At 37.8% G+C, this 24,034-nt stretch overlaps 1 protein-coding gene and 1 non-coding gene across 3 annotated transcripts in view; both read left to right on the top strand.

Moving 5' to 3' along the window:
• PHKA1 (phosphorylase kinase regulatory subunit alpha 1) overlaps positions 1-24,034 on the top strand; it is a 121,268-nt gene that overhangs the window by 39,240 nt on the left and 57,994 nt on the right. For both annotated transcript variants that reach the window (XM_012784356.3, XM_012784358.3), the window contains exons 7-15: positions 41-139; positions 1,088-1,234; positions 6,163-6,216; positions 7,551-7,673; positions 9,751-9,846; positions 10,950-11,057; positions 13,106-13,184; positions 20,126-20,260; positions 23,229-23,338. In XM_012784356.3, coding sequence (XP_012639810.1) covers positions 41-139; positions 1,088-1,234; positions 6,163-6,216; positions 7,551-7,673; positions 9,751-9,846; positions 10,950-11,057; positions 13,106-13,184; positions 20,126-20,260; positions 23,229-23,338 — 951 coding nt within the window. The remainder of the gene's footprint in view (positions 1-40; positions 140-1,087; positions 1,235-6,162; positions 6,217-7,550; positions 7,674-9,750; positions 9,847-10,949; positions 11,058-13,105; positions 13,185-20,125; positions 20,261-23,228; positions 23,339-24,034) is intronic.
• Positions 12,061-12,193, top strand: LOC142866115 (small nucleolar RNA SNORA1). The gene has a single exon (XR_012916175.1). It is a non-coding gene; the product is annotated as a small nucleolar RNA SNORA1 (small nucleolar RNA).

Here is a 24,034-nt window from a genome sequence, read left to right as displayed (position 1 = left end):
CTAATGCAGAAGTTGGCCTTTTATTCTTTGTTCCTCATAGGCAGCCCTAGAAGCATTAGATGAACTGGACCTATTTGGTGTGAAAGGTGGGCCCCAATCAGTTATCCATGTTCTGGCTGATGAAGTGCAACACTGCCAGGTAAGGGATTGTGGAAAATGGAAATAGCAAATTTTATTCTTGCTGAGACTCAGACTTAGCATGAGCTTTCGATTAAGGAGAGCTGATTGAGATTACATAATCTAATTTATTACCATGTGTCAAAAAATGTCTTTATCAAGCATCCTATACTGAGATAAGCCTGATACAACATGGGCTATAAAGTAGATCAGAGTCCCATTCTCTCACACAAGGTTATAAAGGGATCCCACCATAGTATTTTAAATTATCCACTGCTGTCATATTAAGGGTCTCTCTTCCTGAGTATTTTCTTTTCTAAATATGCAAAGAGAATAAGAGACAATAGATTCTGAGGGGTTTTGATAATGGCTCTGAAATGTTCTCTTGTTCCTGGTTGGCTCTAGGGTTAGATATTTGGAGATTAGATTATTTAAGTCTTCAGTTTTGTGTAGGCTTACTCTCTGTATTGAAAGATTTAGGTCCTTCTTGTTGGCATGAGGAATTTTCTTCTTTTCCTCAAATCCTGATTAGGTATGCATGGTGTCCTCCTAAATATAAAATCACCTTTCAATTTTAAAAACACAAAATTTTCCAGGGCAAAATATATTTCAGAGATACAGGATCTGAGCCTTCCTTCCCTATCCTGCTTCTTAGCAGCTACATTTTTCTTAACTTTATTCTTAAATAGTTGCTAATGAAGCAGTAGGGCTATGAGTAGGGTAATAGCATTAGAATATTCTTTATCCATGGGCAGCTGGTTAAGAATCAGGATGGGGAAACACTGAGAGCAGGACTAAGACATAGGATGACTTACAGAAACAGCTATTTTTCCAAGTGCTCACTATTGAATAACGTTCAGGGTTTCTTCTGAATGATGCTCTTCCACATAAATCTTTTGAAACCAAAGCTGTTGGTTTTACATTGCCAAAGTATTTATTAATGTGCAACATTTAACTTCCTTTCTCTTAGTCTATCCTTAATTCACTACTGCCCCGTGCTTCAACATCCAAAGAGGTTGATGCTAGTCTACTTTCAGTGGTTTCCTTCCCAGCCTTTGCAATAGAAGATAGCCAGTTGGTGGAGCTCACAAAACAGGAAATCATCACCAAGCTTCAGGTATGTCCATATGTGCCTTTCTTTTCTTTAAGGCTGTGACGTTAAAGAGAAATTAGTGACTTTGAGGACCTAGAGTATTATCTGTATCTGTGATTTCAAGAAACTTTTAATTTTTCTGAGTTGTCCTTTTATAAGTAGTTTCTTTATAAGGCTGTTAAAGCTTCTATAGCCATTGCTGGTGGGAGTGTAGGTATATCCACTCAGAAAAAATGTTTGACAGTTTCTTATAAGTTTAAACATATACTCATCCTATGAGCCAACAATCTCACCTCCTAAAAATCTACCCTACATATATGAAAACTTATGCTCACAAAAATATCTGTACTCAAATGTTTCTAGCAGCTTCATTTGTAACTTCCCAAAACTGGAAATGACCTTCAATAGAGGAAGGGATAAACAAATTACATTACATCCATACAGTGGAATACTAATCACCAATAAAAAGAAACAAGGCACTGATTTGATCCCACTTGACCATGGTGTATAATATTTTTGATATACTGTTGGATTTGATTTGCTGGCATTTTGTTGAGGATTTTTGCATTTATTAATACATTCATCAAGGATCTTGGTCTGTGGTTTCTTTTCTTGTTGTGTCCTCATCTGATTTTGGTATCAAAGTAATGCTGGCCTTGTAGAATGAGTTTGGAAGAATTTCCTTCCCTTCAGTTTATTGAAACAGTTTGAGAAGAATTGGTATTAGTCTTTCTTTTAAAGTTTGCTAGAATTCAGCAGTGAAGCCATCTGGTCCTAAAGTTTCCTTCATTGAGGGACTTTTTATTACTGATATAATCTCATTATTTATTTTTGTTCTGTTCAAGTTTTCTATTTCTTCTTGATTCAGTTTTGGTAGGTTGTATGTGTCCAGGAGTTTATCCATTTTCTCTGGGTTTTCCAACTTGTTGGCATATAGTTGTCTCTTAATTGTATTTTTTGTTTTATTCATTGAATTCTTGAGCTCCAAGATTTCTGTATGTTTTTTAATCATACCTCTCTTTGTTTAATTTCTTATTCAGGTCATGAATTGTTTTTCTGATTTTATGGAATTGTTTATCTGTATTCTTTTGTATCTTGCTGAATTTCCTTAAGATCATTATTTTGAATTTCTTTTCTGGCATTTCACACATTTCCTTGTCTTCAAGGTCTGTCGATAGGGAATTATTATGTTCCTTTGGAAGTTTCATGTTGCTTTTCCTGTTTGTTGTCCCTGCATTGATATTCTGCACATCTGGTGGAACAGGCAACTCTTCCAATATATGAAGTTGCTTTCATAGGGAAAGACTTTTTCCTGGAGATGGGTCCTAGGGTATTGGTTTCTGTAAGCACATTGGCTTTGGTTCTGAGTGGACAATAGTGTAGTCCCTATGCAGTTTTCTTCAGCTGGAATCCACATTAGTGACATTTGCGAGTGCCTCCGTGGCCTCGGTTGTGAGAGTTTGTGGCTGCACTAGTGCTGCTTTGCCAGTGGTAAGTGCAACAGATTGGTTCTCAGGCTTGAGGCATGTGCTACTGGACTGTTTTTCCAGCCAGGGGCACATGCATGCAGGTCAGCTGGCTCAGGGACTGGCTCACCAGGGGCAGGATGCTGGGCTGTTTCTCTGGCTGGAGGTGCAGGCCTAGGGGACTAGCTTGCCAGGAGCAGGTCCACTGGGCTGTTTCTCTGGCTGGGGTCTCTATAGGGGGAGCTCACCAGGGGTGGGTCCATCAGCCTGTTTGTTTTGGCTGTCCCAAGGTTGGTTTCCCCACTGTGCAGAACCAGAATCACAGCTATTCCTGGGGCCGGGCTCCAAGCAGCCAAGGTCATGACATTACAGTCACCTGTGTGGGGTTGGTGAAATGATGACAAAACCCAAGGCTAGAGAGGTACAATGGCTACTGGCCCCAGCAGTCATTTCAGTTTCAAAATGGTGCTGTGCTATAGCAGCTTGGACCATAAAGGATGGGGAATGCACAGCAGGTGTTCCTACTGTGGAGTAATACAGTAACATGAATTCTGGGCAGTTGCCCAAACTGGGCTCAGTGCTTATGAAGACTATGGGATTCTCTTGTAGCAAGGACTGCAGATGTCTGTGGTGGCAATGGGGGATACTGGAGACCTTCTGCTTACATTTTCCCTGCAAGGGGAAGCCCTTCCTGGCGCCAAGCCAATCCCAACAGGGGACACTGGGCAGCAGATACAGGGTACCTTGCTTCCCTCTCTATGCTGCTATCCTGGGTTTCTGGGCTTCACAGGTATTTCATCAGTCCCTTGCTGCATCCCAGCACTCTCCTTGAGACACTCCAGCCAAATTTTAATTGTTCCTTTGTTGTTTTGGTCCTTTTGTGTGGGAAAGACAAGCACCAGACACCTCTAGTCGGCCATTTTGCTTGATAGATGATTCTTTATATTTTTTAATTATTTTAAAATTTTTGTTGAAACAGGCTCTTACTCCATTGTCTGGGATAGAGTGCAGTGGTGGCATCATAGCTCACTGCAACCTCAAATTCTTGGGTTCAAGCAATCTTCCTGCCTTAGCCTCCTGAGTAGCTGAGACTACAGGTGTGCACCACCACACCCAGTTCATTGTTTTAAGATTTTTTTTTTTTATAGATATAAGTTCTTGCTATGTTGCTCAGGCTGGTCTCGAACTCCTAGGCTCAAGTGATCCTCCTGCCTCAGCCACCCAAATTGCTGGGCTTAGCACTGGAGAATTTTGAGGGTGATGGAATGGTTTTCTATGGACCTGTGCTGGTGGATATATGACTCTATATGTTTGTCAAAACTCAAGGAATTATATGCCACAAAAAGTAAATTTAACAAATCGACCAGAGTATGTCAACAAAAATGGAATGCAAACTGAAAAATGAGTTTAATTATATTACAAAGAATACATAACCGCACTGAAAAGTGTACCTAAGTCTTGGAAAACAGTGTTTGACTGGATACTATAAGCCTACAGACAAAAATATTTGTATACAAACACTGTATTCTAATTCAGGGGTCAGCATACTACCACCTATGGGCTAGTCATCTGTTTTTATAAGTAAAATTTTATTAGAACACAGCCATGCCATGTTTACATATTGTCTATGGCTGCTTTCAAAGTACAGCAGCAGAGGTGAGTAGTTGAAACAGAGATCATATGACCTGCAAAACCTAGAATATTTACTATCTGGCCCTTTAAGAAAAAGTTTGCCAACCTCTGCGATAGTTGATAAATTTGTTTCTCAAAGGAATATGGGTTAGCAATTCTGAAACTACTTTATAGGGTTGAGCTAATAAGTAATATACAGTAAACATAGTAGATAAAGGTTTTCTCACTGTTGAAGAAATGTTACAAATAGAGAACAGAATGAACCTTATGATGCTGAATTGGAGCAGGTGGGATCAGTATGAACATGTTTAATATAGGGTTATGTGTCTACTTACATGTGTTTCCTAACTTTGTCTACTGAAAGGGCCCAGAGACAATGAGCACACCTAGTGTCCACATTTTGATTTCTAAATATCATTGTCAATAAAATGAGGCTCCTTGGAGAAGTGGGTTGACTTAGGACTGGGGCAGGAAAGATGCAAAAGGAGCCTGGAGTTTCTTATGGTCCCAGAAAGTAAAGAGGTACTCAGAAAAGGATGAAACATGTCAGAGAGACACAAGAACGAACTGGAAAGTGCTCCTGATGGCCAAAGCAGGAACAATTTGAGCAACAAAATAACTATCATAGTATTGGATTATAACCCAAAGAATAAATGAAATATCCATGAGTCTATACTGGTTTAAATGAATAACTAAAAAATGAATAACTAAAAAATGAATAAATAAAAAAATGAATAAATAGAGAAGAGACAAATCTTCCTTATAGGAGAATTTCAATTAATAAATGTTGAAGAAATGAAGGAAATACAAAGTTACCATTAGACAACACCACAATAATAATTGTTTCAGGAGAGATCTATTGATGGATGTTAAAATCAGTGGATGAAAATTTAAGCTGAAAAAGGATATTTTCATAGTCTCAAAGTGTCTCCCCTCAAATATTTAATAGTTACAAGGGGAAAATTACAGTGAATAAATTCAGCAGACACCACCTTAACCAAGTGAACAGAGTTAACATCACCAGCAATAGAACATAGTGACATCATGTACCTTCTCATACAATACACTGAGAAGGGTACTTTACCTTTGTGGTACCCTTCCCAATATGCCTCAGTCTCATCAAGAGAAAACATCACATGAAACCAAATTGAAGGACATTCTATAAAATAACTGATGAACACTCTTCAAAAGTGTTCTGAGGAACTGTCATGGATTAGAGGAGACTAAGAAGACATGATGACTAAGCGCAATGTGGGATTCAGAATTGGGTCCTGGAACAGAAAAAAGGACAACTGGTGAACTCCAAATAAGTCATGTGCTTTCATTAATGGTATTTTACCAAGGTCAATTTTTTTAGTTTTGGTAAATGTCCTATGGTTGTATAAGATGTTAATGTAAGGTGATAGTGGTTGATGGGTATCTGGGACTCTCTATTGGTTTTGTCCCTCTTCTGTAAATTTAAAATTATATCAAAAATTTTTAAATATGTGCTTTTTTTTAAAAAAAAAAAAAGCCTATGGTATCTTATGAACTATGTGTGTCTTATGAGCAGGACCACATAGATTAGTAATTAGGCTGTCACAGACTTAACCTTATGGTGGACAGCCATAGAGAGGATGCTTTTAGGAACACTGTGCTAGGGAAGCGCCTGTAGCTTAGCCTCCACTTGAAATTACATTGCTGAAATCAGTTAATGCTGCTGGAATGATTTCAGGTTTTTTTGCTTTGTTTTTAGGTATTGCATCTTTATTGGTGATAGGTTGGTAAATGTAGATGTTGCAAGGATGTATGTCTGATTAATTACATGGCTGTACCAGTGTACAAGCTTCTGACCTTTATTCTCTGCATTACCAGGGTCGTTATGGTTGCTGTCGCTTTCTAAGAGATGGATATAAAACTCCTAAAGAGGTAAGTTTCTTTTCTCTAAAATGAACCCAAGGTAGAATGGTCACTGCTATCTGCAGCCTCATTCAAAGAAAATACTTAAACTCATTGATGGTACTTATATAGATCACTAAATAGGATAATAATAACTGATGTTTGCTATATTTGTTGGGCCTGGCTGCCAAATTCTCAATTTGTAGGCCTTTCTGGAGTAAGTAAAATGAAGGAAGGTACAGTCCTTCCACCTCTTGCAGTTGGTTAGCTTCAGGAAAGAACTACTGATGGATGCTAAAATCAGTGGGTGAAAGATTAAGCAGAAACAGTATTTGCATTGTCTCATAGTATCTCCAAGTACTTAATAATTACAAAGGGAAAAATATTTCCATCAGTAGATCTTTCTCTTCCATCTTTTGCAGTTGGTTAATTCTAAACAGTACTTAAGCTTGAAAATGTAAGTTACTTTTGTTCTACTGGTCAAAAGTTCTTGGAAATATCAGTGGGGAAATTAAGTATTATTAAAGGGATTGAATGGTCAATATGAAGTACTTTCATTGGTAATGCAGATGTTTAAGGCTTAGGTATGCTAATCAAGAGCCATTATGGTATTTTTAATCATCAAGCTCAAATTCTTCTGGTCTATTTCCTCTCTTCCACTTCATTCTTTAGCCCTGAATTTGACTTCTGCCCCTACCAATCTACTAAAATTATGCTCTAAAACATTATCATAAGCTCCTAGATGACCAATCCAATAGCCTTTTCTCAATCCTTATTCTCCTTGACTTCTTTGTAGTACATCGCTGTTACCTACCCTTAAGTTTTCTTGAAATTTTTTTCCTATTTTAATTTCTACAACACTACACTATCCTGAATCTTCTCTTTCTGTACTTCCCCCGTAGCATTCTAAGGATTACCAAGATTCCATTCTTGGGCAGTTTGCTCATTTTATATAGTAATATTTCACAAACCTCATCTATAACTTTGATTTCATATGTACCTCTATGAAGATGATTCCCAAACCCTCATGTTTAGAAGCTGTCCTTCTAAACATTTCTATCTGTATGTCCTACTACTACCTCAATCTTAACAGGTATGAAACCAAACTCGACTTTATTGCAGTCCAATCTTCCTTCTTCACACACCCTCTTGTGATGTCATTATTATCCCAATTCTGCTATTTAGAAGTCACTTGATAGAGTATTTGTGAAGTGAGGGAAATATGTACATGCTCTGCCTTCCTGACCACCTTCTCTGAAATAAACTATCAGTAGTGAAAGGCCATATTATAATACTTCTGAACTAAAGATGTACATCTAACATCTGAGTGATAAGACAGACTTTGTTTATTGTGTTTTTATCAGGATCCCAATCGTCTGTACTATGAACCAGCTGAGCTGAAACTATTTGAAAACATTGAGTGTGAATGGCCATTGTTCTGGACATACTTTATCCTAGATGGGATCTTCAGTGGCAATGCAGAACAGGTAATGATCTAGGGAGTGTTTTTCAGCAGGATGTTCTTGTTTTGTCTTCTTTCAGTTAATGGCTATATCAACCCTGTGTCCAAATGGAAGTCTTCCTGTTAGGGAAGAGATAGAGTTGTCTCTTAGAGACTAGTAGCTGAGGGTACTAAGTTAAGAGTTAGAAGACCTGGATTCTTTCTTCTTCGTAGTCGTCGTCTTCTTCTTCTTTTTTTTTTTTTTTTTTTTTTTTTTTTTTTTTTTGCTTCACTCCTGACCATTGAGTAGCGCAAGTTTCTCTATACATAAGATAAAAATAGTTTTTATCTGCTATTGAAGAGGATATCCCTTTAGTTCTTTAAATTTCACAGATAAAAACATGTTATAAATGCAAGATACAGTCAGGTCTGTTACAATGAGACATATATTCTTTAAAAATCACCATGCAGAGAAAGGGGGTGGGGAGTGAAAAAAAATCACCATGCTATGCATATTTAAGAAATAAAAATTTCAGAGCTTATGGGAAAATGGGGTAAGGGGCACAGCACGTAAAAGGTAACACATACAGAATGACAGGAACCTAATAAAAACAGTATCACAGCTTTATATGTTAAGTAGTTAATAAATGCATAAATACCACAATAGTTATAGTTCTTTTTTTCTCTTCTCTATATTTTTTTTATTTCAGCATATTATGGGGGTATAAATGTTTAGGTTACGTATATTGCCCTTACCCCCCATTCCCCCACCCCCCAAGTCAGAGCTTCGAGTGTGTCCATCCCCCAGACGGTACGCATCGCACTCATTATGTATATATATACCCATCCCCTCCTCCCCCATCCCACCTGCCTGATGCCCAATAAATGTTATTCCTATATGTGCACTTAGGTGTTGATCAGTGAAACCAATTTGCTGGTGAGTACATGTGGTGCTTATTTTTCCATTCTTGGGATACTTCATTTAGTAGAATGGGTTCCTGCACCTCTTGTATTTTCCTGGATAGAGTTATGGTTCTTTTACCTTGAAAAAAATCCTGAATTTTGCTTGTGGAAGTGTATGCGCATGTTCCCACCAGCTGATCCACCTGGCTCTCATGCCTGCCACCCTGTGTGCAAGAGGAAAAGAACAAAAGAGAAGGGGAAAAAAGTGAGAGAAAAATAGAGGGGAAAAAGACATAGAGCAGAGAGGAAAAATAAAAAGACAGGCTGAGAGGAAAGAGAGGAGAAATTTAAAAAAGCACATAGCTGTGTAGCCAGCGTGGCTATCAGAAGGTTGCAGCTTGTGAGTTATGAAGTGGTGAAATGAGCATTATCTGAAATTGGACAGAAAGTTGTAACAACAGATGTGGATGGCTATGTTTCATTGTCCTCCTGAGATGTATGCATGTGTGTATGTTTTGTGTATTCTTACATGGCTCAATTCAGCTGAGTACATTCTCAGTATGAAATTGTACAAACGTAAAATTCATGTTATACTCAAGTTTTCCCTAATATATCAAATGTACTGGAACAAACTTGTGTTTTTAAAACAAGTGTTATAGCAGAACTGACTGTATATTTTTCCACCATAAATTATGGTTTTGTTTTGATTTTGATTTTTTACATTTTATGTATTGCTAAGCTTCAGCAAATTGTTAAGCAAAGAACATAAACTTGACCATAATAGAAACCTACTTAGCAGGTAAGAATGCAGTTTTAAAGCCAATACATCCTAAAGTCAAGAAGCTTTACTTAAGGTCTACATAGTGGATCAAAACAGGCCTATGGAGGAACTGGGCTATATTCTGGACTCAACCATGTACATGCTCTGTGATCTTCCACAAGTTCACAACCCCTTGAGCCTTAATGTCCCCGTTAAAGGGCTTTAATTACACAAACCTCCTGGGAAGGTTATTAAAATTAAATGCATTAAAGTATGCAAAACTCCTAGCATAACATTTGGCCTATAACAAACATTTAGTAAATGCTATTTCCCTTTCCTTTCCCTTTTACTAGATGAATAAGCTTCTTTGCAATAGGACCTTCTTTGGCCACAAACTTCTCCTAGGTCCCCAAGGGAACTTTCTATAAGTTTTTTTTTCCTGCCTTTCTTTGATCTGTAGGTTCAAGAGTATAGAGAGGCTCTGGAAGCAGTCCTCATCAAGGGCAAAAATGGAGTACCACTTCTGCCAGAGCTGTACAGTGTTCCTCCTGACAGGGTGAGTTGGACAGTGCTATAACATATAGCTGATAGAAGAGGAGCAATACCTTGATAGGACTGCCTCATTTGAGTCAAATAATTTTTAATCTTCTGATTTTAATGTTGTCTTTATGTATAAGAAAACAGAAATATGATTTTTTTTCCTTTAAAAATAAATTCTAGGCTGGGCGCGGTGGCTCACGCCTGTAATGCTAGCACTCTGGGAGGCTGAGGCGGGCGGATTGCTCGAGGTCAGGAGTTCAAAACCAGCCTGAGCAAGACCCCGTCTCTACTAAAAATAGAAAGAAATTAATTGGACAACTAAAAATATATATACAAAAAATTAGCCGGGCATGGTGGCGCATGCCTGTAGTCCCAGCTACTTGGGAGGCTGAGACAGGAGGATCACCTGAGCCCAGGAGTTTGAGGTTGCTGTGAGCTATGCTGACGCCACGGCACTCACTCTAGCCTGGGCAACAAAGTGAGACTCTGTCTCAAAAAAAAAAAATAAAAAAAAAAATAAATTCTAAAGCAGCCTCAGTTATGGCACTGTTGCACAGCAAGACAAGGAAAAGACCAAAATGTAATTTTGAGAATGATGTAGAGATCAGTAGGTAGAACTAGAGTGATGTTCTGTGTGAGCTCTCAGGATTTGGTGCTCTCTGCTTTGAGGCCAGCAATCCAGGATTATTTAAATAGATCAAATTTGGAAAATTAAGCATGTCCTGTCCTCATTTTCCCAAAATGACAGTTGGGTGTACCATTGTTCCTTTTCTCCATTGCAAAAGATCATTAGATATGGGAGAGATACAGTCTTCCTTTCTTGTGGGGATGGCTATAATAAGCTCTTAGCAACATTAGCAGCGTTAGAGCTTGTTAGAAATAGGTTTCAGGCCTTACTTCATACCTACTCAATCAGAATCTGCATTTTAACTAGATCCTCAGGTGATGTGTATGCACCTAACAGTCTGAGGAGCACTGCCCTAGACTATAGTTATAGTGCTTGACTTTTCAGTGCATTACATATGGAATACGAATCACAATCCAGACTCAGCCTTTTTATTATCTAGTATCTTAAGCCTTCTATTACTCCTCATCTGGCCTCTTCATCTTTTCTTTTAGGTTGATGAAGAATATCAAAATCCTCACACTGTGGACCGAGTCCCCATGGGGAAGTTGCCTCATATGTGGGGTCAGTCTCTATACATTTTAGGAAGCTTGATGGCAGAGGTAAGGGGAAACTTAAAGGCTATCCCACTTTTTTTCTCCCTTAGTCACCATAATAATCAGATTCACGAGATGCTCATTAAAGCTGAAGGATGTCTTTTGCCTTTTGCACTTTGCCTTAATTATAGTTTTTCCTATAGGTCGTCAGAGTGGGGAGCATGGCCAACCCTCGACAAAAGTCCTTTGCCCTCTGCAACTATGTCCCTCATGCTGCCTGGGACTCCCTACTTTGGCAGTGTACTTGGAGCTGCTCAGGAATCAGGCCCCAGATCATTCCCTTTCAAAACTCTCTTCAATGCCTTGCGTGGTGTTGAATGCAATTGTGCTTAGCTAGTTAATTACTGATAATGGATTAAATACTAACCTTTCCAAGAAACATAATGATTCATTCTTTAATTGAATTAACTGGTAATTTTAGGTGCCATGAGAAGTGATTAGGAACATCATGGTTTTGTTTGTTTGTTTGGGCATTTTTTGTTTGTTTGTTTGTTTGTTCAAGTGTTCTCTAAATGATCCTTATATTAAATTCTGTTGAGATGGCTCTTAATGAAGCACTGGGGAATTTCTGACTTGGTGTCCAGCTTCTTTGTGACATTTTGAGCTTAAACAGAAAGGTTCTTTTTCTCAAAAGTTTTTCAGATTTGCCGGCAAATCTGTTTCCCCAGTGTAGGTTATTTTGATAAGATATAACCTAGCTCCTAGAGGATTGAAAGTGGGACTTAGCTATCCTTTCTGAGCCAGACTCTTTGACCTGTTATATATGATCATTGATTTTCTGCAGCTGCTTTGTTCTTTGTTTTTTTTCTCCTTATGGCTGCAGATGTTTGATTATCTTTAGTTGATATTACTAAATGAACCTAGCAATAATGGACAGAACATTGTGTTTAAAATAATCCTTACCTGGTAACTTTCTCATTCAATAGAATAAATTAAATGCATTGAGAAAAGATATTCTTAAAGATATTCATAAAGAACAGAAACTCAAGTCAAACGATTTCTGCTGAAAAGCTTCATTCTAGATGAGAATGGACACTGTTGATCATAGTGTCCAAAAATTGTAAATGTGACTAAATTGACACAGGTTATGCTTTCATCACAGTACATGTATTGCAGTGGTGACAATGAGACCTGTAATATTTTGCAAAAAAAACAAAAAAAAAAGATTTCTGCTGAGCAGAAGGCACAGCAAACACATCAACAAATGAGAAAACAGCAGGACTAATGGCTTAAATTACTGATAAACATTGAGGTCTGATCATCTAATCATATGTATTAATATATCCAGAAAAGATAGAAGAATAACTAGAAAACTTTATTTATTTATACTTCACCTATTTCTAAAAAAGGAATTTGTGGCTGCCAATAGAAATTATCTTCAGATAAAAATAATTTGGATGTGAATTCACAGAGTTCAAACACTTTTATACAGTGAAGGTATTTGTTTCCTTTCTATACCTGCCTCTCAAATATTATGGTATAGGGCTATGGGCATAGGAATGCTGTTTCTTCTCAAACATTAGGTTTTGTTTTATTTTGTTTTTCTGAGTCTTAACAATCCATCTTTTTTATTATTTTTATTTTTTTTATTTCAAGATATTATGGGGTACAAACATTTTGGTTATAAGTAATGACTTTGCCTCGCCCAACCAAGAGTTAGTGGCATGCCCTTCCCCCATACAGCATGCACCACATCCATTAGTTGTGAGTTTACCAACCCACACTCCCACCTGACTGACACCCAAGGAATATTACTGCCATGTGAACGTCTTAGTGTTGATCAGTTAGTACCAACTTGATGGTGAGTACATATGGTGCTTATTCCATTCTTGTGATATCTATTAAGACATCTGCACTCAAATGTTTGTGACAGCACAATTCACAATTGCAAAGATGTGGAAACAACTCAAGCTGCCCTTCAGTACATGCATGGATTAATAAAATTTGGTATATGTATACTATGGAATATTACTCAATTACAAAAAACAATGGTGATCTATCACCTCTTATATTATCCTGCCTGAATAATCCATCTTTTTATGGTTTTTCTTTAGGGATTTTTAGCTCCTGGAGAAATTGATCCCCTGAATCGTAGGTTTTCCACTGTACCAAAGCCAGATGTTGTGGTTCAAGGTATGTATTCTTATTCCGAGCAGCAGAAGCTTTATATTAAAGGTATGGTTAGGGGCAGAGATTTTTAGACCAGTAAATTATGACTTTATTTTTCAGTTGACATTTTATTAGACTTCAAAAAGTATATAATAAACCTAGTTCAATTTCATTTCAAAATTACTGTTAATCATAAATGAATAATATGTCGGAGCACTCCAAAATATTATTTGACATCTTAACCATTCCTTATTTCTGGAAACTTTTTTCTTTTAACTGTTATGACATTTTAGCCTCCTGGTTATCTCTGCTTTCTCTCTGACCACTCCTTTGCTTTCTCTGCTAGTATTCCTTTTTTCCCATATCTTCCTGATGGTTCTGTACTTAACTCTTTGACTTTGTCTTTCTGTATTTATACCCTGTATTAGTTTGCTAGGCATGCCTCCCTCATAATAAATTTGCTTCCGTGGCTCCAAGTATTACCTCGTTAGAGAGTACTACAGGCCTTTATTTTTGTTCCTAACAATTAACTTAAATTTAGGGACATCTACTGTATGCAAAAAACTGGGTTGAGTTCTATAAACATTTTAATAACTAATCTGGTAGGGTAGATGGCCTGAGGTGATTTTGAATCTCCAACATTATCCAATACAGTATTAAGTCCTGCTGTGAAGCTCCTTTGAAATGTCTCCAGTCACTTGACTTTGGAGTTGGTTCTATATGGAAAATAATCCCATGTATTTTGTAAACCTTCTTATACTTGGTATCCCATATGGTTATACAGGTAGTTCTTGCTTATCAGTGTATATAGCAAACATTATATAAAGATCATTATTCTTCCCCTTCCATGAGAAAGCTTCTTGAGGTTTATGCCATCTGGCTATATTGATCTCCTAGTTGCTCTAATTCATTCACTGAAGATTTTGAGGCTTGGTTCACAGCTTCCTCTTCCTCCCCAAATCCTGTTGTCGAGCTAGAAGCAAATCTATTTCTCCAGTGTAGGTTATTTCAATATATTTTCAGCATTGGTGTAGGTGCCATCTAACATTTTAGCCTCAAAATTTTTGGCTATCCATTACTCTAGTGACCTTTCCTTCTATCTCTACTTTAGCTGCCCATTCCAAGGACCAAACTTTAGGACTCTTCTACCTCAGAAGCCTATATTCCAATATTCTACTCTCTGATCATAGCCATATATTATTTCAGCTTTCTTTTTCTTCCCATTATGTTCATCTCTATTTTCTCCTAGTCTTCCCTTCCCTGCCTCATGGTTGATTAAATCTCTTAATCACCAATGCACCATATTTCTACTACATTCACCCAAAAAATCATAGTCCCAGAACAATCTTACAGTTGTATTTGCTGATCCTATACCTGGCTTGCTAATAGCTACTGGAAAAAAAATCACCCAAATGAGCAGAGTAGTGACACTGAATCCATGGTCTCCAACTCAGCTAGGTCTACAGTGCCTCCTGTTAATCTGTTCTTATCATTAGCATTTTCATACTTCTCAACCACTATTCCAAACCATCTCTGTTTTCAACCCCACCCCTTGTTTTCAGCCTTGTTCTTGGCCTGCTTCTTAATGCCTGTTAATATTCTGATCGACATCAATTCCCCAGCCTTCCCTGCCCCTATGATCCTTGGCTCCTTTTCTCCAATCCTTGCCTCCTTTTCTCCAATCTCAGAAAAAAAAAAATTCTTCTCCAAAGCCAAGTATTCCTTCTGGTGCTTGATTCTGACATCTTCCCCAGCCTTCTCTAGAAACTTTGTCTTTCCTGGAATCTTTAAACTCTCCTGCTCTGTTGATTCTGTTTTTTTAGACTACTGACATCTTCATCTCCCTCTATAACTATGCGTCATAGCTTCTTCCTTTTTCATTCAAACTTCTGCTTCTTTATATACTATTTATTCTGTAGTCCTTTATAGTTGGGCTTAAATGCTCATGCTCATGCTTAAGTTACCAGTGAACTTTGTATTGCCAAATTTGGTAGATATTTTTCAATCTGTATCTTAGTGGATCTTTCTGTTCCATTTATCGTTTATCTTTCTGGAAATTCTTAACTCCCATGTCTTCTATGATGCTATACTCTCTTGGATCTCCTTCAACCTAGATTAAATACTTTTCTGTCTAATTCTGGGCTTCCTCTTATTTTTGTCTCTTAACCATTGGTGTTTCTGAGGGTTCTGTCATTAGCCCACTGTCCTTCTTACTCTTAATATTTGTTTCTCTCATCCTCCTCCTATTGGAAAACTTTTCTATTTTCCCACCTTCTTACTTCTTCCCTCACTCTCAAAAGATGACCTCACCTCTTATACCATAGACAAAATATAAACCATGAGACAAGAACTTCCCCACCACACCCAAGGCTTTACTTCATCTGCCCATTCCTTGTACGTTGGAATTTCTCAAGGATATATTCTAGGTCAGGCGTCCTCAAACTACAGCCCGTGGGCCACGTGTAGGTGTTTTTGCCCGTTTGTTTTTTTACTTCAAAATAAGATATTTGCAGTGTGTATAGGAATTTGTTCATAGTTTTTTTAAAACTATAGTCCGGCCCTCCAACCGTCTGAGGGACAGTGAACTGGCCCCCTGTTTGAAAAGTTTGAGGACCCCTGCTCTAGGTCCTCTTCTCCTCTTTTCTGTATTTTCTCCTTGACCCATCTCATCTATGCTAATGTCTCCTGAATGTGTATCAGCTTCTTTTAACCTCCTTGGATGTCTCACATGCACTGTAAATTGATTCATCATGTCTAAAATTAATCAGGTGCACCCTCCTAGTATTATACCACTCATGCCTGCTTTTCCTCCTATGTGCCTGTGTCATTAAATGACACACTGTCTTCTCGGTTACACAAATAAACACCCAGAGAATCCTTCTCAATATCTCCCTCTTTCTCACATCCTACATTCAATCAGTTAATAGGTTCTGGCTTCTTTACTTCCTAAATAATTCTGAAATCCATCCAGTTTTCTTCAGTACCAATATCATGATCCCAATGTAGATAATCAACATCTCTCCCTTGTATTACTGCAATAACTTTTTTTTTTTTTTTTTTTTGAGACAGAGTCTCACTCTGTTGCCTGGGCTTTTTGCTCACAGCAACCTCAAACTGCTGGGCTCAAGCGATCTTCCTGCCTCAGCCTCCAGAGTAGCTGGGACTACAGGCACGTGCCACCATGCCCAACTAATTTTTTCTGTATATGTTTAATTGTCCAGCTAATTTCTTTCTATTTTTGGTAGAGACAGGGTCTTGCTCTTGCTCAGGCTGGTCTCAAACTCCTGAGCTCAAACGATCCACCCACCTCAGCCTCCCAGAATGCTAGGATTATAGGTGTGAGCCACCACACTGGCCCTGCAATAACTTTTTTTTTAATTATTTCTGATTTATTGTATGGTCCTCATATAGACATATAAAATTAAAAGTCAACACAGAGTCACTCAAATTATAATAAAGGTAACAGTGGAACTTCTTTTTTTTATTATTTCAGCATATTATAGGGGTACAAATGTTAAGATTACGGATATTGCCAGTGCCCCTCCTCCCCCCTCAAGTCAGACCTTCAAGCGTGACCATACCCCAAACGTTGCACATCTCACTCATTGTGTTTGTATATACCCATCCCCTCCTACCCCCTCCCACCTGCCCGACACCCGATACTTGTTATTCCTATATGTCCACTTAGGTGTTGATCCGTTAATACCAATTTGCTGGTGAGTACATGTGGTGCTTGTTTTGGGGGAGGGATATATGTGGGAAGAGATGGGGATGATACTTCTCTAGACTCAGAGCCTGCCAAGCCTAGACAGCTCCCTTTTCTTCCCACTCATGTTACTGAAGTGGTTACGCCTACCCACAAGGGAGAAGACCAGACTAGCTCCCTGATTCTTCTTTTCACTTTCCCTCTATGGGACAGATACCTGGTTGGGAGCCAGTAACCCAAGTGAGGCTTTAGCTGGCTAGACGATAAGCACCAGAAGCAAACATGCCCTCTTCTCCTGCTCCTCTAGTGCTGGTAGATGTGTTGGATTGTTCACAGGAAAAAGAATATACCATGTGGCTCACTCCAGCTTACCAATATCTTCTGTTGAGTTTTGGGGGCAAAAGGTTAGTTAACAAAGTACTACTTTGCTTTCCTTTGCCATTATCCTTTGTGTTTTTTTCTGTCTTGGGAACCCTCAAGCTAATAGATTGAGTAGCTAATAGATTAAGTATCTTGAGATACTTCACTTAGTAGAATGGGTTCCAGCTCTATCCAGGAAAATACAAGAGGTGCTATATCACCATTGTTTCTTATAGCTGAATAGTACTCCATGGTATACATATATGTATACCATGAATACCACATTTTATGAATCCACTCATGAATTGATGGGCACTTGGGTTGTTTCCACAGCTTTGCAATTGTGAATTGTGCTACTATAAACATTCAAGTGCAGGTGTTTTTTTCATAAAGTGACTTTTGATCTTTTGGGTAGATGCCCGGTAGTGGAATTGCTGGATCAAATGGTAGATCTATTTGTATCGCTTTGAGGTATCTCCATATTGCTTTCCACAGAGGTTGAACTAGTTTGCAGTCCCACCAGCAGTGTAGGAGTGTTCCTATCTCTCTGCATAATAACTTTTTAACTGTTCTCTCTGTCTTCAGTCTAGGCCCACTACAGTATCAGTTTATTCTTTTAGTATCAACTGAAAAATATTCTTTTTAAGATGCAGGTATGGATATGTTATTCATCTGATTATAACTCTGCAGGAACTTCCCCTTTGGCAGTCTCCTTAATATGGCTCTGTATGATCTGGCTCGTGACCCTATCTCTAGCTTCATTCTCATCACTACCTCTTTATACTCCTCCTGATATAAAGAACTTTTTATAAATCCTAGATCTGCCTTGTTTTCTTTTTCCTTGAGCCTTTGTCCATGATATTTCTTCTGTCTGGAATAATTTCTCCCTTACTTTTACCATCACCTGTACCAGATTAACTCCTATTGAGCCCTCCAGCAGGACTCAGTATCATATCATTTTCTCCATGTGGGGATCATATATGTTTATATATATGCCCCACCCTTTGGCAGTGTCTAAGAGGCATTAAATAAGAATTTTCCAAATATTTCATAAAATATAAACAAAAAACTGAGTTACTTAGGTTGAAAGTACTCCTGGTACCCCAGAGTGTTGTTCACTTTACCCTCCTTCAGTCTCCTATATTCTAACTACAAATTACATTGCCCCCTGTAGGACCCTGGGGCTCAGTAGAATGAAGTTTGGAAAGCATTGCCCAAGGATAAAATAGAAAATCCTTAAAGTGACACATATACCCTCCATGATGACCTAGCTCCTGTCTTCCTTTCCAGATTTATTTCTGTGGCCACTATGCAATACACCTCATGCTCCACATGTAGCCACACTCTTTTTCATCTCATTAAGTTCATTTTGGACCCTCTACCTAGAATGGCTATCTCCTTCCTATCTTCTTCTTTCTTTTGGCTAATTTATTCATTCTTTCAAACTCAAGTTTAGGCATCAACTCTTTTAGGAGGTGTTTTCTGAAACCACCCCTCCCAACCCCAGACCAGATAGGTGTCACTTCTGGGTGATCTCATAATGTTTTGTGCATGTCTCTGCTTACCTAGCAGGTTATTTTATAATCAGTTTATGTGTGTGCCACTTCTATTACACTGTGAGCTCCTTGAGGAAGAGACTAATTTACTCATCTTTATTCATTCTATCCCTAAGCATAGAATGAATTCGGTGCCTAAGCATAGTACCTCATACATTTAGGTACTTAATATTTATCAGTGAGTCAGCAAATGACCACATGTGTTTCCCTAGACTGTTCTCAAGCTACTGTCATGCTTCGTCTGTACATTTTCCCTGAAGAATCTCTTTCATTTTCATGTTTTCAGTTAGAGGTAATCAAGATAGATAGTGTTATATTCAGGGGACTCTGAAATTACTATATTCTGCATATCCTGGCCCAGACCACAGCAATCTATTAGCTTGAGGGTTCCCAAGACAGAAAAAAACACAAAGGATAATGGCAAAGGAAAGCAAAGTAGTACTTTGTTAACTAACCTTTTGCCCCCAAAACTCAACAGAAGATATTGGTAAGCTGGAGTGAGCCACATGGTATATTCTTTTTCCTGTGAACAATCCAACACATCTACCAGCACTAGAGGAGCAGGAGAAGAGGGCATGTTTGCTTCTGGTGCTTATCGTCTAGCCAGCTAAAGCCTCACTTGGGTTACTGGCTCCCAACCAGGTATCTGTCCCATAGAGGGAAAGTGAAAAGAAGAATCAGGGAGCTAGTCTGGTCTTCTCCCTTGTGGGTAGGCGTAACCACTTCAGTAACATGAGTGGGAAGAAAAGGGAGCTGTCTAGGCTTGGCAGGCTCTGAGTCTAGAGAAGTATCATCCCCATCTCTTCCCACATATATCCCTCCCCCAAAATATACAGTTTTAAGTGTAATACCGTCTTATGTTGATGCCTCAAATCTTTATCCCCAATTCACTCTGCCCTCTACCATTTTCTAGCTATGGGGCAACTCTTGTCTTTAGGGTGTTGTTTATTACCCTCACATTTCTGGGGCTGACCTAAAGTGTACTGATATGAAGGAGCTGGGGAAATCAATTTTTATAAAAGCTGTAACAAACCTCATGATAGATTTTTTTTCCTGTTTGTACATGGAATATCAGATATAAAGAGAATATAGCATTCTCTAGGAGCACATGGGTACTTAGCCAGAAAGCATAATCTTGAGTCATGAGATCTTTCTTCTTTTCCATTTAGATAATATTGTTAAGTACCTGGCATGATACTGTTTCATCAAAGTTCCTCAGTAACTGTTAATTTCCTCTGCTTTCCTTTTTTTTCCCTTCAAAAGAAATTTTGTGGTTTGAGAGATTTTTAGGTTCCTCTTAAGATAAAATTTTCTGTTGACCTCATCTTCTTTCTTTCCTTTAGTCTCCATTCTAGCTGAAACAGAAGAAATAAAGGCCATTTTAAAGGACAAGGGAATTGATGTGGAGACCATTGCTGAGGTATACCCCATCAGAGTACAGCCAGCTCGTATTCTCAGCCACATTTATTCCAGCCTAGGTAAGGAGATGCGCCAATCTGCTAGAAGCAAAGCATTATTCGATGCAGACTGATTTTCTTCCTTTTTTTCTTCTCCTTGATCTTGTATTGCTTTGCCATATTGGATCTGAGAAGGAATTTAGAGTCACTGGAATCCAGATTTCTAATCATATCTATTCTGAGCAGGCTTGATAATTTTAGGTATGTTTTATGAACTTTTGGGTACATACGGTATGACTATCAGCCAATATTATATCTTTATTCCAAGTGTGTGATTATATAACATTTCCAAGAAAGATTTGTTTCCTTCCTTCATTCATTCTTAAGCACTTATTGCTCACATATTAGTACCAGGCACTGAGCTAAATGCTGTGGGAGACATAGACATGCAACGAAATAATCATAGTATGGTCTTATAAATGGTATAATAATGGTGTTACGTACAAAGTACAAGAGAAAGAGGATAGTTTAGTGAGGAAGTCAGGAAAAGCATGAAAGAAGAGGCAACACTTGATAACTTATCAGTCAAATGAGTGACTCTTCAAAATTCTATTATTGCAACAATTTCACAGTAACAAAATTGCTTTAAGTATACATTGAATGACAGTCATAATTCCACAAAGGAAAAAGGGATATTTCTTTACCATGTGTATTCATATATATACATTAACTAAATGGAGTTTGTTGCCTTAACTCAAATATTCAGTATTTGATGGTCAGTTCCATAATCTTTTATTTTTTTAATAATGAGGTAAATCAACTTTATGAATATAAGAACTTAATAAATATTAAACTCAAATCCTTATATAGTCCTAATTATTTTCTAATCTGTTAGTACACATAGATACATTTTTATACTTATGTTTTTCTTTTGTATTTATTTATTTTATTTCAGCATATTATGAGGATACAAATGTTTAGGTTACATACATTGCCTTTGCCTTACCCGAGTCAGAGCTTCAAAGGTATACATCACCCAGCTGGTGTACACAACACCCATTAGGTGTAAATATACCCATCCCCTCCTCCTCCTCCCACCTGATGGATGTTACTACTATATGTGCACATAAGTGTTGCTCAGGGCTTAATATCCAGAATATATAAAGAAGAACTACAACTCAGTAAGAAAAAACAACCAGATTCAGAAATGGGCAAAGGACTTGAATAGATATTTCTTCAAAGAAGATGTGCAAATGAACACTTGGGAGATGAAAGGATGCTCAATATCACTAATAACTCGGGAAATGTAAATCAAAACCTCAATGAGATACCACTTAGCACTCATTATGATGACTGTCATAAAAAAAGTAGAAAGTAAGAAGTGTTGGTGAGGATGTGGAGAAATGAAAACCCTTGTGCACTGTTGGTGGGAATGTAAAATGGCATAGGCACTATGGAAAACAGTATGGTGGTTCCTCAAAAAAATAAACAGAATAACTATATGATCCAGCAACTGCACATCTGGGTATACTCCCAAAAGAAGTAAAAGCAGGAATTCAAACATATTTTCTACACCATTGTACAGCATTGCTCACAACAGCACAAAGGTGGAAGCAACCAAAATGTCCATCTGTAGATGAATGGATAAACAACATGTCATGTATAGATAGAATGGAATATTATTCAGTCTGAAAAAGGAAGAAAATTCTGACATATGCTATTAATTTAACACAGATGAACCTGGAAGACATTATACTAAGTGAAATAGGCCAACACAAAAGAACAAATATTGTATGATTCCACTTATATGAGATACCAAGAGTAGTCAAATTCATAGAGACATATAGAATGGTAGTTGCAAGAGGCTGGGAGGTTGGGGATATGGGAAGTTACTGTTTAAATGGGTACAGTTTCAGTTTGGGAAGATGAAAAAGTTCTGGAGATGGATGGTGGTGCTATTGGTACAATGATGTGAATGTACTTAGTGCCACTGAAATGTACACTTAAGAATTATTAGGGCCGGGCGCTGTGGCTCACGCCTGTAATCCTAGCTCTTGGGAGGCCGAGGCGGGCGGATTGTTCAAGGTCAGGAGTTCAAAACCAGCCTGAGCAAGAGCGAGACCCTGTCTCTACTATAAATAGAAAGAAATTAATTGGCCAACTGATATATATATATATATAAAATTAGCCGGGCATGGTGGTGCATGCCTGTAGTCCCAGCTACCCGGGAGGCTGAGGCAGAAGGATCACTCGAGCCCAGGAGTTTGAGGTTGCTGTGAGCTAGGCTGACGCCACGGCACTCACTCTAGCCTGGGCAACAAAGCGAGACTCTGTCTCCAAAAAAAAAAAAAAAAAAAAGAATTATTAAAATGGCAAATTTTATGTATATATTACTGTAATAAAAATAGAAACAAACAGAAAGGAAGGAGCTATGAATAAACTTGGTTGTAATATCTATCTCAGGTAAAATGTATGTTTTACTGAATGGACCCTGAAATATGACCAAGGCTTTCACAGGAGTCTGGTTCTAGCCCCACCTAGAGTAAAGCAACACTAAAAACATGTTATATTTGATAAATATAACACTTAGGATAAAGTAGGGGCAAAAAATAAAATCCCCAGGAAAAATATGTTCTAGCCAAAAAACGTAGTAGTTCTGTCAGTACCTACATGAGAGGATATTAAATAAGTATTTTGGGGGAAAAAATTTCAGAACAATATGTATAATGACATTCTATGTTATAAAAGAAAAATATGTGTGTTAATAAATTAACTATTTCCTTATTGCAAGAGATACTGATTTAATAACTGCCTTTTGGAACACAAAAAGATACTTAACTACATTTAACATAGACATCAATTATAAGATGGATTCCAATTTCTGAGTGCTAAACTGTAAAAAGAAGACAACTTAAACTTAAAGAAATAAGGTGGATGTGTGTGTCTATTTGTATGTACATACATTATGTGTGTATCTATATGTAAAAAATATTTGCTGATTTCATTTGTGCACTAAAAATATCTTCACCATTTCTCAATTCTTTGTCAGGATGCAATAGTAGAATGAATCTCAGTGGACGACCCTACAGACACATGGGAGTGCTTGGAACTTCAAAACTGTATGACATTCGGAAAACTATCTTTACTTTCACTCCACAGGTAGGTGGAACACACTGAAACATACGTGGAGATGAGTAGAAATAAAAGAGAAACATTACAGAAATAAAGCATTTATTGGAGTTGGGATAAGTGTCAAAGAATACCGTGGGACTTTGCACATATTAAGTTGCTCAGTAAATATTTATTGAGTTGAACTGAATTGAACTTACAGCACAGAGTTATAATAAGTGATTGTGACTACCAAGAGTTGTCCTGGGTGTTGCAGAAACAGTGACTAGAGATTGTACAAATGTTAGAATACTTACAAAAGTACCCCTTACTTTTAAAAGTTAAAATAAAACTATATTTGTCCTTTATAAACAAAGTACAATCTTTTTTATTCAGCTATTGAATTAAGTATTTTCATTGTTTGGAGGAGGGGCTGTTTTTACGTGCATGGAGAACTTCAATATCCTTTTTTTCCCAGTTTTTAAATTTTAGAATATTACAGGGGTGTATAAATCTTTTGGTTACATGGATTGCTTTTCTACTGCTTGAGTCAAAGTTGTAAGTGTGCCCATCACCCAGATAGTGTACATTGTACCCATTAGGTATGATATCATCCATCCCCTCCTCCCCACTCCCACTTGGATGATTTCCATTGAGTTTTACTTCCATCTGTGCACATGAGTGCTGATCAGTAGTTCCAATTTAATAATGAAAATGTGGTGTTTGTTTTTCCATTCTTGCTATACT

The sequence above is a fragment of the Microcebus murinus genome, chromosome X (assembly GCF_040939455.1).
Source record: "Microcebus murinus isolate Inina chromosome X, M.murinus_Inina_mat1.0, whole genome shotgun sequence".
Classification (NCBI taxonomy): Eukaryota; Metazoa; Chordata; class Mammalia; order Primates; family Cheirogaleidae; genus Microcebus; species Microcebus murinus.
The sequence above is the reverse complement of the archived record's forward strand: the minus strand, read 5'-3'. Positions and strand labels throughout refer to the sequence as shown.